The sequence below is a fragment of the Medicago truncatula genome, chromosome 1, assembly GCF_003473485.1.
Source record: "Medicago truncatula cultivar Jemalong A17 chromosome 1, MtrunA17r5.0-ANR, whole genome shotgun sequence".
NCBI lineage: Eukaryota > Viridiplantae > Streptophyta > Magnoliopsida > Fabales > Fabaceae > Medicago > Medicago truncatula.
In genome coordinates this window covers 33625793-33638289 of record NC_053042.1, presented here as the reverse complement: position 1 = coordinate 33638289, position 12497 = coordinate 33625793, and the positions used below count along the sequence as shown (strand labels likewise).

General features: G+C 32.5%; 1 protein-coding gene across 1 annotated transcript; it reads right to left on the bottom strand.

Moving 5' to 3' along the window:
* Positions 1 to 2396: 2396 nt before the first annotated feature.
* On the bottom strand, positions 2397 to 6181 carry LOC25484152 (polyadenylate-binding protein 2). The gene is made up of 9 exons (XM_013612918.3): positions 5608 to 6181; positions 5044 to 5097; positions 4779 to 4958; positions 4444 to 4597; positions 4316 to 4367; positions 4144 to 4214; positions 3629 to 3820; positions 3429 to 3544; positions 2397 to 2794 (listed from the first exon to the last, which is right to left on the bottom strand). The coding sequence occupies exons 2-9, from the start codon at positions 5082 to 5084 to the stop codon at positions 2749 to 2751; spliced, it is 852 nt and encodes a 283-aa protein (XP_013468372.1). The 5' UTR covers positions 5085 to 5097; positions 5608 to 6181; the 3' UTR covers positions 2397 to 2748.
* Positions 6182 to 12497: the final 6316 nt, after the last annotated feature.

Below are 12497 nucleotides of genomic sequence, written 5' to 3'. Positions count from 1 at the left end.
TGTTAAAAAAAAACACAAACTTGGTATTAGTCCCTGCACTTTATAAAAATATTGGTATTGGTCAATGCACTTTGTAAAAATATTGATATTGGTGTCACGTGGTGTGAAATGATTGGGCCACGTGGCACTCTGTTAGTTTTGTGTTTTTTTTTTAACAGAAAGTTAACAGAGGGACCAATACCAATATTTTTACAAAGTACAGGGACCAATGCCAAATATGATGAAAGTGCAAGAACCAATGACACATTTAAACCTTAAAAAAAATGATTTCTTGCATATAATAGTTAAAGAAAGGTGTATATTAGCAAGAGGGGTAAAAATATATTTGGGTTGTTGCAATATAGTGTGCCTTTACTTTACTCTCTTTTTTATTTAAATGGATTTGAATATTATTTTTGTACCAAAAAAAAGGATATTATTTTCAATGGTATCGACAGAAGAGACCTAGGCCATGCACAATCAAGATTAGTATTCCACAATAGACAGATCCAATTACCTAGTCCAACATGAGAAATCCGATGTAGAAGCACCAACCATATAGGATGATGTGGTACAAAAGTTACCCCAGCGTCATCTCTAAACATGCGTATTTGGATCTCCTCCTTCTTCCATTCTCTTATTCTCTCATCTTTTATATTTTGTCTTTCTCTCTTGATATTCTCTCTCTTAATCTTGTTTTTATTTTTTTCTCTCTAATGTTCTTCTAACTAAAATTTATTGAGAGAAAGATACAAAATAAAGAAGAAGGAGAGAAGGAGAGGATCAAAAGCCTAAACAACAGATATAAGAGTTTTAAATATCATTCGTATATCGAGAAACTAATTTGACTTAAAACGTGTCTCTGCCTATCTCGACCATCAAATATAGAGATTTTTTTTTTTAAAGAAATATAGAGATGTATAACCTCTATTGTGATATGACTTCAACAACCATAAACTCAATTGACATTTAACGAATATTTTTTACAGCTTTTTTTACAAAGTAACGATGTTAATGGACATTTTTTTTACTTTAACGAATATTTTTTACAGCCTTTTTTTTTTTTTGAATATTCTTTCGGTTTCAATGATGCTTTTCTGTCTTTTTTGATTTAAGTACTGAGGGGAATGATTATCTACATTGAAAATCTCATGATTTCTTCAAAAATTGATTCCGGCAGCACATAACCAATTAGATCACATTACTGAAAGCATAAATAAAAATTGAATCCAGCAAGCACGGTGAGGTTTAGCATAGGAAATGGGAGTTCTTTCTTATCATGGAAAAGTTTAACCACAACAATAGATATAATAGTATTTTATTCGGATGGCTAGGATCAATTACTTGGTAATGGCTTACCTTTTGTTGAGTATTGCGAGACAAAAACATGGACCCAACTAAATGATTAAATAACCTTTTTTCATTTGTTTGATATACTGTTTTTTTTATATTAAATAATGGGACTTTGTCATGGAATAAATTTTTTGAATATTAATAAGTGACATATTTTTATTTCTTGAAGCATATATTTATTTTACCATTTAAATGTTGTGTTTATTTTATTTTATTTTAAAAAATATGTGGTATTTTTAATAAGATATATTAAAATGATAGCGTAACGTTTTTTTTTACCAATATGTTTGGTTTTTTCTAATAAGATATATTTTGTGTGACATAAAAAAATGCTGGCCACGAAAATGCAGGACCAATTTATATTTATTGAGCATATTTGAATAACACAAATTGTTAATAATTTTGTTAAAATGAACGGGCTTCGGCCCTCTTTGTAATAAAAAAAAAAATAAAAATTTGTTAAAATGTTAGCATAACGTTTTTTCACTAATAACTTTTGTTTTTTCTTTATTTTGGAAAGGGAAAAAAATGTTGATAACTAACAACAAAATTTGATAAATGTAAAATACAAAAAATTAGAACATGTATGGAACATTTTTATTTAACGTTTAGAATTGGAACTTCAAGTTCTCTTTTCTGACCACTACAAAATTGTGGTCACCCAATTAGCCTTCAACAAAATAAAGAAAACAGTGCAGAAAATGAGTAAAAAAAGTCATCTGTGAACAGCAACGTAAACTGTGTTTCCATTTTGGTGTTGATAATCCTTTCGATCTCAATACTTTAGTTATATCAGTATAATACTCTTCTCAAACGGGTTAAGATCTATATGAAGTTGTTGCCTTTTCTCAAATAGCGATCTGTGTGCTGATTTTTTACATCAAATAAATAGCTCTTATTCTAGATCTGAACAAAATGCTCCTCAAGACAGGATTAAAATGGAGCTTCGATTAAGGGTTCAATAGAAATGATTTTCAATGGGATAATTTCAAAGAGATGAAGTAAAGTACACACAATAAATAGAGTTTAACACAGAGAAGCTAAGAGAGATAGATGTGATTTAACTTTGTTTCTTCCTGCATATGAAAAAAGGGGATAAAGCTGAGTAAATGAGAGAGGAGTGGATGTTTTGGTGTGTGGAATGGGAGGTGTAAAAAGGCAATTCTTTCTTGATATTATAATAATTAAATATAAATTTAATATGATTTGGAACAACCGGTTATACCGGCATCTGCCAGGAAAATTTCAACTTTATGGGAAAGAAGTTAACTGTGCCAGGCTAAACGCCACCAGCAGCACATATCCAAATCGATCACCAAAATTAATTTCTGAAAACAGTAAACTATAGAGAATTTTCACTGCACAGGTAAACCTCCAGAACCAAGGACTCATTGAAGGGCATTTGAAGAATAAGAACTAGTATGGCTGGTATCGAGTGGGTCTTCTATATCTCGGAACCCTTCTGCATAGAAAAACAATTTATGTAAGAATTAAACATAAAGCATGGGCCGTGAATAAATAAAAAACATCTAATGACATGGCAACTTTCAATAAAGCATGGGCCGTAAATTAAACGATTTATATCTTGGCAACTTTTAATAAATTATCATTTTATCAGAATAAGCTAATTAATACCAAATTCTGAGAATTTAAGCTCCTTCTATGCAGTTTTTGGTTATACAATCATAAGTGCAATTTTCAATATCTGTGCTACTATGCCCATAAAAGTACACATGCAAGGACTTGTCATCTTGAAGCTTCCAAAAAATCCTAATAACTTTCTTATTACATTTATGAGTGGGATGTGCAAGGGAGTGTGTACTCGATCCATATGAAGAAAAGCCTAATGTGCTGTGATACGGCCGTGGTAAACGCCTAAAGGAAAGTATACAAAACATGAGGTTCGCTAAAAAAAAAAAAAATACACACTTAAGTGGTTACCTATTGCCATATCTATTACTATTAGAAAAGAAAACCCATCCACTAATTTTAAATATCACAGTCGCGATGTGAAGCACCATTTAAACAAAGGTAAACATATTTATTCTTTAAGATGCCAAAATTTACACATTGCGCACAGACAATCAAAAGCTTACCTGTAAGCATTTGGCGGAAAGTATGGTGAAGACCGGACAGGCCTCCTGCCACGGAAACCAGCATGCCTTCTTCTGTACTGCTTCAATTCAGGAACATGAGTGCATTTTGAAGACACCTGAAAGAAAAACCATAATTCAAGTAAATCAAATGGACACATGAGCGATTAATTGAATTTACACGGATAATCAGATAAAAATACATTCAGCAGTCGGCCATGTAATTCAGATCCATTTAAACCGAGAGCATTCTGAACAGCATCAGCTTCAACAAATTCTACACAAGCAAATCCTTCCGGTCGACCAAATTTGTCTGTCAATATTTTGACTCTGTTGACAGTACCACAGGACTGAAAATGCTGTTGAACTTCCTTAGGTGTGCATGCATAGTGAACCTGATTCATAATTTAAACGAGTCTGAATTTTCACAAACATTTTACAGATTGTCGCTTTCAACTACCAAAAACTTGAAATGAAAAAAATCTGTAACAGCAAAGATCATATATAATCACACCAAAAATGTTCCATTGATTGACGCACCAAAAACCTGGAAACTGCCAAACAGATTGCAGAATGACAGAGTAACAGCAATCATATATAATCACAAACCAACAGAAACCTAAATATAGCACGTGCAAATAACATACTTCAGATATAAAACAAAGTAACAATATAAAATTTCAATTCATCTTGACTAAAATGAAAATTTAACACTTACATTACCGACATGAATCGATCTAGCATATGTATCCTCATTTGCTACATGAGGTACAGATGACCCAGCAGGACCTAAAAAGCAGAAAATTTAAACAATCAATAATAGAGCCAAATAAAATACAAATGAATCAATGAATATTTATCGATTCTTTGAAAAAGCATAATAATAAAACCTCGAACAATGTCCTCTCTATCCACCCAAGAACTCATTTGGAGTTGACTTCCCTATCAAATTTCAAAAGAAAAATTTTAAAACTAATCAAAAAAACTAATGCATGTTAAAAATAATGTTAAAACTTACAGCATTAAAATATTTGTCTGCCGATGACATTTTTTCCCTATAATTAAACCGGGTGCGAGGATCAAAATGTGTTGTCAGATCAGTCGTATCGTCGGAGTCTTTTGAGACTTTTTTTAGAAGATATTCGGGGATATCTCCTCGAAGGCGTAAGCTTCTGCGAAAAGAAATCACAAAATTTCAGATCCTAATATCAATATAATCCAATTTTTTATGGCAAACTATTCGGGAAAATTCTTTTCTAATGCGCAAGCTTCTCCCAAAAAAAAACTATATACAAATTACAATGAGTAATCTATTACATTCATTAGCAAGATATAGGTAGGGAACAACTTTACCTGAATCCTCCTGTGCTATCTTTGTCTTCCTTTTTCTTCAACAAATATCTGTCCCATCCATCAGATGCAGGAACAAGTTCTCTTGCAATCGGTTCTGGAACAAGGTTCTGGCGAAACCTTGCAGGGACTCTCTGGGGTCTTTCAAAACAAGATTTTTCAGAATGGTTTGGAAGCCCACAGCTACAAAACAAAACAAATGCAAATCAAAAACTTGGTAAATCAAGAAAAGAGAAGAAAAAAGGGATTGAAAGAAGGATTATCTAACTTGGTGCAAGATCCTGTCATCAATTGTTGTTCGTGATTCATGATAAATGTGATGCTATACAAATTGATTCAGAGAATTTGGAAGATTAGAAAGGAAGGAGGAGTTTGTAGAAGGGAGTGTAATCAGTAAATACAGGAAATTTGGAAAAGTTTGAAAACAGAGGAAAAGGAGGGAAATTTGGAGAGTAAATGATCATCCTTAGTTACAAAATCACTTTATTCAAAGTGATGATGTATTTACTACCGGACAAAAATTACCATTTTCAAATAGTTAATTAGTTATTAAGCTACTAAAAAAAAGAAAATATTTAGCTACAACCGAAACATTTGTTATTTTCATTTTTTTGGCATTTTTTCAAATGGTAATTACTTCAGTTCAATATATATATATATATATATATATATATATATATATATATATATATATATATTTCAAATTTTTTTTGTTTGAAGGATATATATATTTCAATTATAAACATCCACATGGCTAAAAAATATATATCACTATAAAATAAAAAATACAACACAAATTCAAAAAAATACAAAATATAACAGTAATACCTACTTGACCAAAAAAAATTACGAATGGAGGGCAATTTTGTCCAAACATACCCTTAAAATTCTCTCTCCCTTCACCCTCACTTTCTCTTCACTCTATTTTCTCAAACCATCCACCCTCCCTAGCCGACGCCGCCACGCCCACCGACCACCACCATCACCACACCATATCAACCTCTCCTTCCAGATCTCTCTCTCTCTTCTGTCTGCCATCCTCTCCCTCTTCTTCCTCGCCTATGTTTCTCTCGCGCCACTGTTACTCTCTAATCGGTGATAGTTTCAAACGCAATCTGAACGCCTCCGTCTCGCGCTAAACCACTGGTGACCTTCGCGTTTTAGATCTGAACAAAAATTGATGATGACGAAGGAAGGTATGGACGAACGGTGGCGATGATGGCCGGTGATAGAGGTTGAGGGAGACACCGGCCAGAGAGAGTGAGGAACGTGGAAGAGAGAATAAATCGGAGAAGAGGAACGGCGGTCGGAAGTGCATGTGGAGAGAGGGGTTTGGGGTGGGAGAGAGGGGTGGGTTTTGGTCAGAATATTTTTAAAAGACAAAATGCTCAGTGATGTAGAGGTATGGGAAAAAGGATGTGTGACATCTGTCTTCATATAAAAGAATAACGTGGAAATTTTATTATTAGCCGAACCTTTAAGACACGAGTAAAATACATTTTTGCTCATTCGGCAGTTAACTGTTGAAAAATTCAAAAACTGTTGCAGTTAACTGATGAGAAAAATCTCAATAGTTAACTGTCAAAGATCTTTTGCTATAAATCTAGCAGAAGCTCTTTCATCCATTATTCATCTCATCTTTCAAAATTTTAAATCTCTCTCACAAATTTCTCTAAAAAACCCAACCAAATTTATTCAACAAAATCACAAGTAAGTAATTATAATGTTATTAACTTACATTTTAGTTATTATAAATGTTTTTATTTGTTAGTTTTTTAGTAGAATTATTATTTTTTAGTTTTTGAGTAGATTTATATGTTATAATTAATTTTTAGAGTAGATATTAGTTGATTAATGTTGTTAAAATATTTGCATGATGTTTATGTTATAATTTAGAATTTTAGGGTTATTTATTATTTTGGTGTTTTATATTTATTTTTTTTATTTTAGTTTTTAATTAGATTTACATGTTATAAATCATTTTTAGATTAGATGTTAGTTGATTAATTTAGTTAAGATGTTTGCATGATGATTATGTTATAGTTTAAAATTTTAGGGTTATATTTTAATTTGATGTTTTATATTTATTTTTTTTATTTTAGTAAGAGTATATGATTTATTTAAGAGTAAATATAAGTTGAATAATTTTGTTATATTTTACGTTATAACAAAAAAAATTATGTTAAACATAAGTTGAATGATTTATGTTATAGTATATGATTAATTTTTTTATTTTAGTAAGAGTATATAATTTATAATTTTAAGGTTATTTTTATGATTTTTAGAGTCTATATATAATTTGCACATCAAGTGTTTGATGAAATGTTTGAATGAGTTTTTTATCGATTTTTTTAAATTTTTTATTGTGTAGATTTGAAACAATGGCGGGGTGGATCGACGTTCGTGCACAATTCAACGGCGGAGAACCTCAGAGGTTGAAGGTTCGGTGCCTTGGTGTAACGTTAAGAGGTCTCAAGGATGAACTGACTGAATTTAACCAAGGAGTCAACCCCATAGACACAAGGAGGGTGGAACACGTTCGGTATAAACGTCCAACGCTCGACGAGGGGAGAGTATCATTCACTTGGGTGAAATTAACGAGCGACGAAAACGTGACGAGCATGTTTTGGGAGCACAACATGTTCCAATGGATTAGGGGTGTTCGCGGTGCGGTTTGGTTCGGTTTCAAGTATAATAATCATCCAAACCGCGAGAGAAAAAAGCATGCGGTTTGGTTTGGTTTGGTTGATTTTTAAAAAGTCATCCAAACCAAACCAATGCGGTTTGGATTGGTTCAGTTGATGCGGTTAATCGCGAGATAAATAAAAAAATTACATTAACTCTAATATTGCCAACTAGTACCAAGCAATTTTAATTATTCAAAAAAAGAACTTGAAGTTCCAAAATAGCATTACAATACCAATAAAAGTTATTTATATAAAATAACATTACAATACCAAAATAATATTTAAGAACCAAAAAAGAACAACTTGAAGTTCCAAAGTAACACATTATCATAGCTGGATAGTGTTGGGCTTGGGTTCACTTTGGTATTGGGCTAGTACAATACTTACTTAGTTTAATAACATTGAGTATTTTTGCGGTTTGGTTTGGTTTGGTTCGGTTGCTGAGATGCAAACCGCAAACCGAACCGTGCGGTTCAGTCTAAAAGTCATCCGAACTCATCCGAACCAAGTGCGATTTTTTGCGGTTTGGGTTGGTTCGGTTTGCGGTTTTTCTATTGGGTTGGTTCGGTTTTGAACACCCCTATAATGGATCGATATGCGGGTGACGTTGCTGAGATCAACTAAAGATATCATCAAAAGTTTGATTCCGCTAGAAGATCGTCATAAGTTAGGGCAAGGTGCATTACAACTGCAACAATTGTCTTCTTACCTCTGAAATGGGGTAATTCAAACTTGCCAAACGGTCAGGACTCAAGCATTTCGCTCGGCATTCATGTTTTTCCTTTGAAAAGATTAAATTCTTGTTAGACTGGTTTAGATGAATGTATTAAGTGTCAAGGAATGAACTTCATTCCGTTGGCAATTAAATACCATCATCTAAAGCAAGCCTAACAAAAATTTATTCTTTTCAAACGAAAACATGAATGGCGGGTGAAATGCTTGAGTCATGTTGTTTAGCAAGTTTGAATTGACCCCATTCAAAGGTAAGACAATTGTTGTAGTTGGAATGCACATTCCAACTCCAACAATTATCTTACTCTGGATGGGGCAATTCAAACTTGTTAATCGGCAGGACTTCAACATTCAATAAGCGTCTTGAACGTTGGTATTCAAGTGTCAAGGAATGCACCTCATTCTTTTGAGATACATAGTTAGGTCCACCCGAGGGTGAAGATTTTTTATTCCATTATTATTATAGTGGAGATTTAAGAGGTCTATGAGTCCCGTGATTGTTCCTTACTCATATTGAGAAGGTTTTCCTCACTAAAATTTTGTTGTGTGTCATTTTACATTTTTGCTAAAGTGCATATTTTAAGTTCACGGATGAGAGAAATTATGGAGGCATTTTCCAACAATTATAAGGTTCTCGCTTCCAATTAGAAATATCATAAACGTCCGAAATACAACAAAAGTAAGTGATAGAAATGAAAAAAGAGAAATGATATTTGTACAACCATTTTATGATAACTTTTGTTATAACCTTCTCTCTCATACTCACATCATGTTTTGACTTTCTCTCTTTATTGCTTTGGTTTCGGTGTCAATACATATTTTCTTTGTAAATTTATGGTTATCTTAAAAGTTGTCACAGAAATGATTGTTCAAATAACACACCTTATGAAAAAATTAAGAAGTCAAAAAAGAAAAGTGCAACATAATCATTTGCGCCTAGAATTTTTTATTTTTTTATTTTAAGGAAGAAGCCCCTGGAATTGTTGAAATGCAAAATGAAAATAGCACATCCATTCTTTCAGTAATTACATGATACCGGGTAGCTAAAATCCTTACCTATTAAACAAAATGGTAGAGGGTTTCAAAATACATGCAGGGGGACCTTCACATAGTCTCATCAGCAGATTCTAGCAATCCATTGTTCTTTCTCTAATTTTATTTAATTGACCAAATTGAAATCATTCTCTTCTTTAGTTGTGGATCGGTGGAAACATCCTGCCATGTATTTTACACCACCCATTCTCAATGACCGATCTCTACCTTTGCTTTTGTTGACTTCTTTTTCAAGATCGTTCACAGTTCAAAATAAGTTTGGCAGCTTAATGTACACTTGTAAAGTTTGCAGCCTTGCAAAACTAGACAGTACAGTTTAGAGTGTGCCAGCCCTATCTTCACGGTATCACTACTACAATTTTTAGCTTTAATAGCACAACTTTAATAGCGCTTTTTAGTAAGTGCTATCAAAAATACCACTGACAGGCTTATTTTAGCGCTTTTGGTCGGCCACTAATATAGGTTGCTCATAAAAAAAGCTTTGTTAGCGCTTTTCTGAAAGCGCTAAGAAACACCTGTCTATTTAATAGCGTTTTGAAAGCGCTATTATAGGGTTCTGACCTATAATAGCGGGGGTTTTCTTAGCACCTCACAAGCGCTATTAAACGCTTAAATGAATGCTATTAAAGGGGGTATTTTGTAGTAGTGTATATGATCTAACAAAGCCATTTTGTTTGCTTTTGATACTCCTTGTTATTATTCAAGTAAATCACCTTTTCCATTCCTTTAAATTTACTATTTTTGTAAGTCACCTCACTCATCACCTTAAGATCTCCACTACTGTCACTCCTCTAAGTGATTTCCTATACTTTGAAAAGATGTTGGTATAAAAAATTAATGGTGCAAAAATGTCAAAGAGCCACTATAAAACGTGAACAAAGCATGCATCAAGATTATGTAGTGTTGATTGTTGAAGAATGGCTTTTACCAATTATTGGTAATTCATTTCGGTATGAACCATGAAAGTCGTCCACCTTCGATTTTTGGTTCGGACCTTCTCAACTCCTTTCTCAAGACACCTAGCTCCTCCATTGGTACCTTTATCTCCCTCAAGCAAACTTTCCTTGATGATATGTCACTTCCTCCTCTGCCTACAAATTCGGCAACTTTGATACGCACTAGCAAACCTGTCGCTCCAAACCAAGCTGATCAGCCACCAAAATTTGACACATTTAAAAAATTCGAAATAATGTACAACATGATGTCCTTTAAAAAATTTGAACGATGCCAACCTAAGGGATTGGATTGTCAATGAACTGTGTGTCAAATGTCCTTTTGGTCTCAAACCATCGGTTCCTGTCTACCCCACTTTTCATGGCGATTTCACCCATTACCAAGCTTGATCGTTTGTGCATATCAGTTCCAGGGCCACTCCCTCTGCCTTTTTGCGATGATAATGAGGGAGAAAATGAATTAGCTTTTGGCAAAACTAGCTGCTATTTTTATTATTTGTTTATGTTCTATCTTGTTTTTAATTTCTGTCTCTATGTACTGATATATGTATGTCTTTGTGACTACTATTTAGGTTTAATTGCACTTTTGGACTCCTAACTAATTTAAATACAAAACAGCCTCCTATGTTTTGATTCTTTGGCAGTTTTGGACCCTCAGTCCATTGTTGACTCGGTCAACGCTGACGTGGCGCTCTAAGTGAGGTGCCACGTGTCTTTTTTTTTTTTTTTTTTGCCTTGGGGGTCCAAAACTGTCAAAGAATCAAAACATAAGGGGCTGTTTTGTATTTAAATTAGTTAGGGGTCTATAACCGCAACTTTTGAAAAGATAGAGGTCCAAAAGTGCAATTAAGGCTACTATTTAAGCTAGATTTTTTTTTTCTTGAACCATTGCAATATTCTATATTGGCACTTTTTCTGACATGAATGAAACATTTTCGTTAAAAGAAAAATGATGTGTTATTTTATCAATTGCACTTCGACAAAATGTACTAATACCATCATATTCGTTATTGTTAATTACAACATGAATATAGCAAAGCCATTTTTTATTTTCGGTTCTGAATTTATGACTACAGATTCATTTGCTAAAAGTCAACTTCTAAAAAGACAAATTAAGGTGCTGAATATTGCATTAAGGTGTGAGATCACACGTTACAAGTCAAAATATTATATTGCAAAAGGAACTTATGAGATAGCATGCTTCTTCTTTTGGATACTAGGGCTCTGTTTGGTAAACCCAAAATAAGAGCTTTTAATTTTTAGCTTATAGCTTATAAGCTTGTTTGACAAAAAAAGCTCTGTTTGGTAACACTTTTTCACCATGAGCTTATAACTTATTTCACGAGCTTATAAGCTATTTTTCAGAAGCTATTCCAAGTAGCGTTTGAGCTTATAGCTTATAGCTTCTCACTTTTTCTTCCAATTTTACCCTTATTATTTCATTTAAATTGTATTTTTATCCATTATAATTTTTATAATAAGCTACGTAATAAAGACTACTATCCCTTTATTCCAATTTTTGTATATATATCAGCTGACCTTTTTTTTTTTTTTTTTGAAAAAATATATACCTTCGTTTTTTTTACGAAACAAAATACTATTATTCTATTAGTGTTACTTTTTATTTTTATTTTTTTGAGGTAAGTGTTATTTTCTTTATTCTCTGTTATTAGTATTGCTCTATTAGTGCTACCTTTTTTTTTTTGTTTTTGAGGTAAATGTTATTTTCTTTATAAAGTAGAAACATTTAAATGATAATAAATATAAGATAAAATTTTAGTGAATAAAATTTAATTTAATTTATAATACATAGGATATATTAAATTAATAAATTTAAAGTATTTTTTTAAAGAAAAATTAGTTTACAAAATTACAAATACTTAAATTAATGATATAATTTTTATTATGAATTAAGAATACCCTTTATGTCATTTTACATTTATCAGCTAGTTGAACCGCTATTTTTACCAAACAGCTTATAAGCTAAAAGTTATCAGCTAGCTTATCAGCTATCCGCTATTTTTACCAAACAGAGCCTAGAACTACTTGTAAAAGCACATGGATAAATAAGAACTCAACAACACATCAATAAGGAAAAATGAAAAGGGTCCCACAATTTTAAAAAAGTACAAAGATTTTAAGTTTCATTTTGCATGATGTTAGAAGACGAAAGTAGTACCTGTTTGTACAAAAGCAACAACACGCCACTATTCAAGATTTTCAAGGTGGCACTCTAAAAATACCATTCACGTGGAAAATTGAGGGTAGTATATGGCTTGGGTGTTTCAGCCGAAAGT

Coding starts and splice junctions, on each gene's coding strand:
- LOC25484152 (XM_013612918.3), bottom strand. CDS start 5,084: ATGAATCACGAACAACAATTGATGACAGGATCTTGCACCAA. Junction 4,368..4,443: donor CAGACAAATATTTTAATGCT/GTAAGTTTTAAC, acceptor GAAATTTGATAG/GGAAGTCAACTCCAAATGAG. Junction 3,821..4,143: donor GATCGATTCATGTCGGTAAT/GTAAGTGTTAAA, acceptor ATTATGAATCAG/GTTCACTATGCATGCACACC.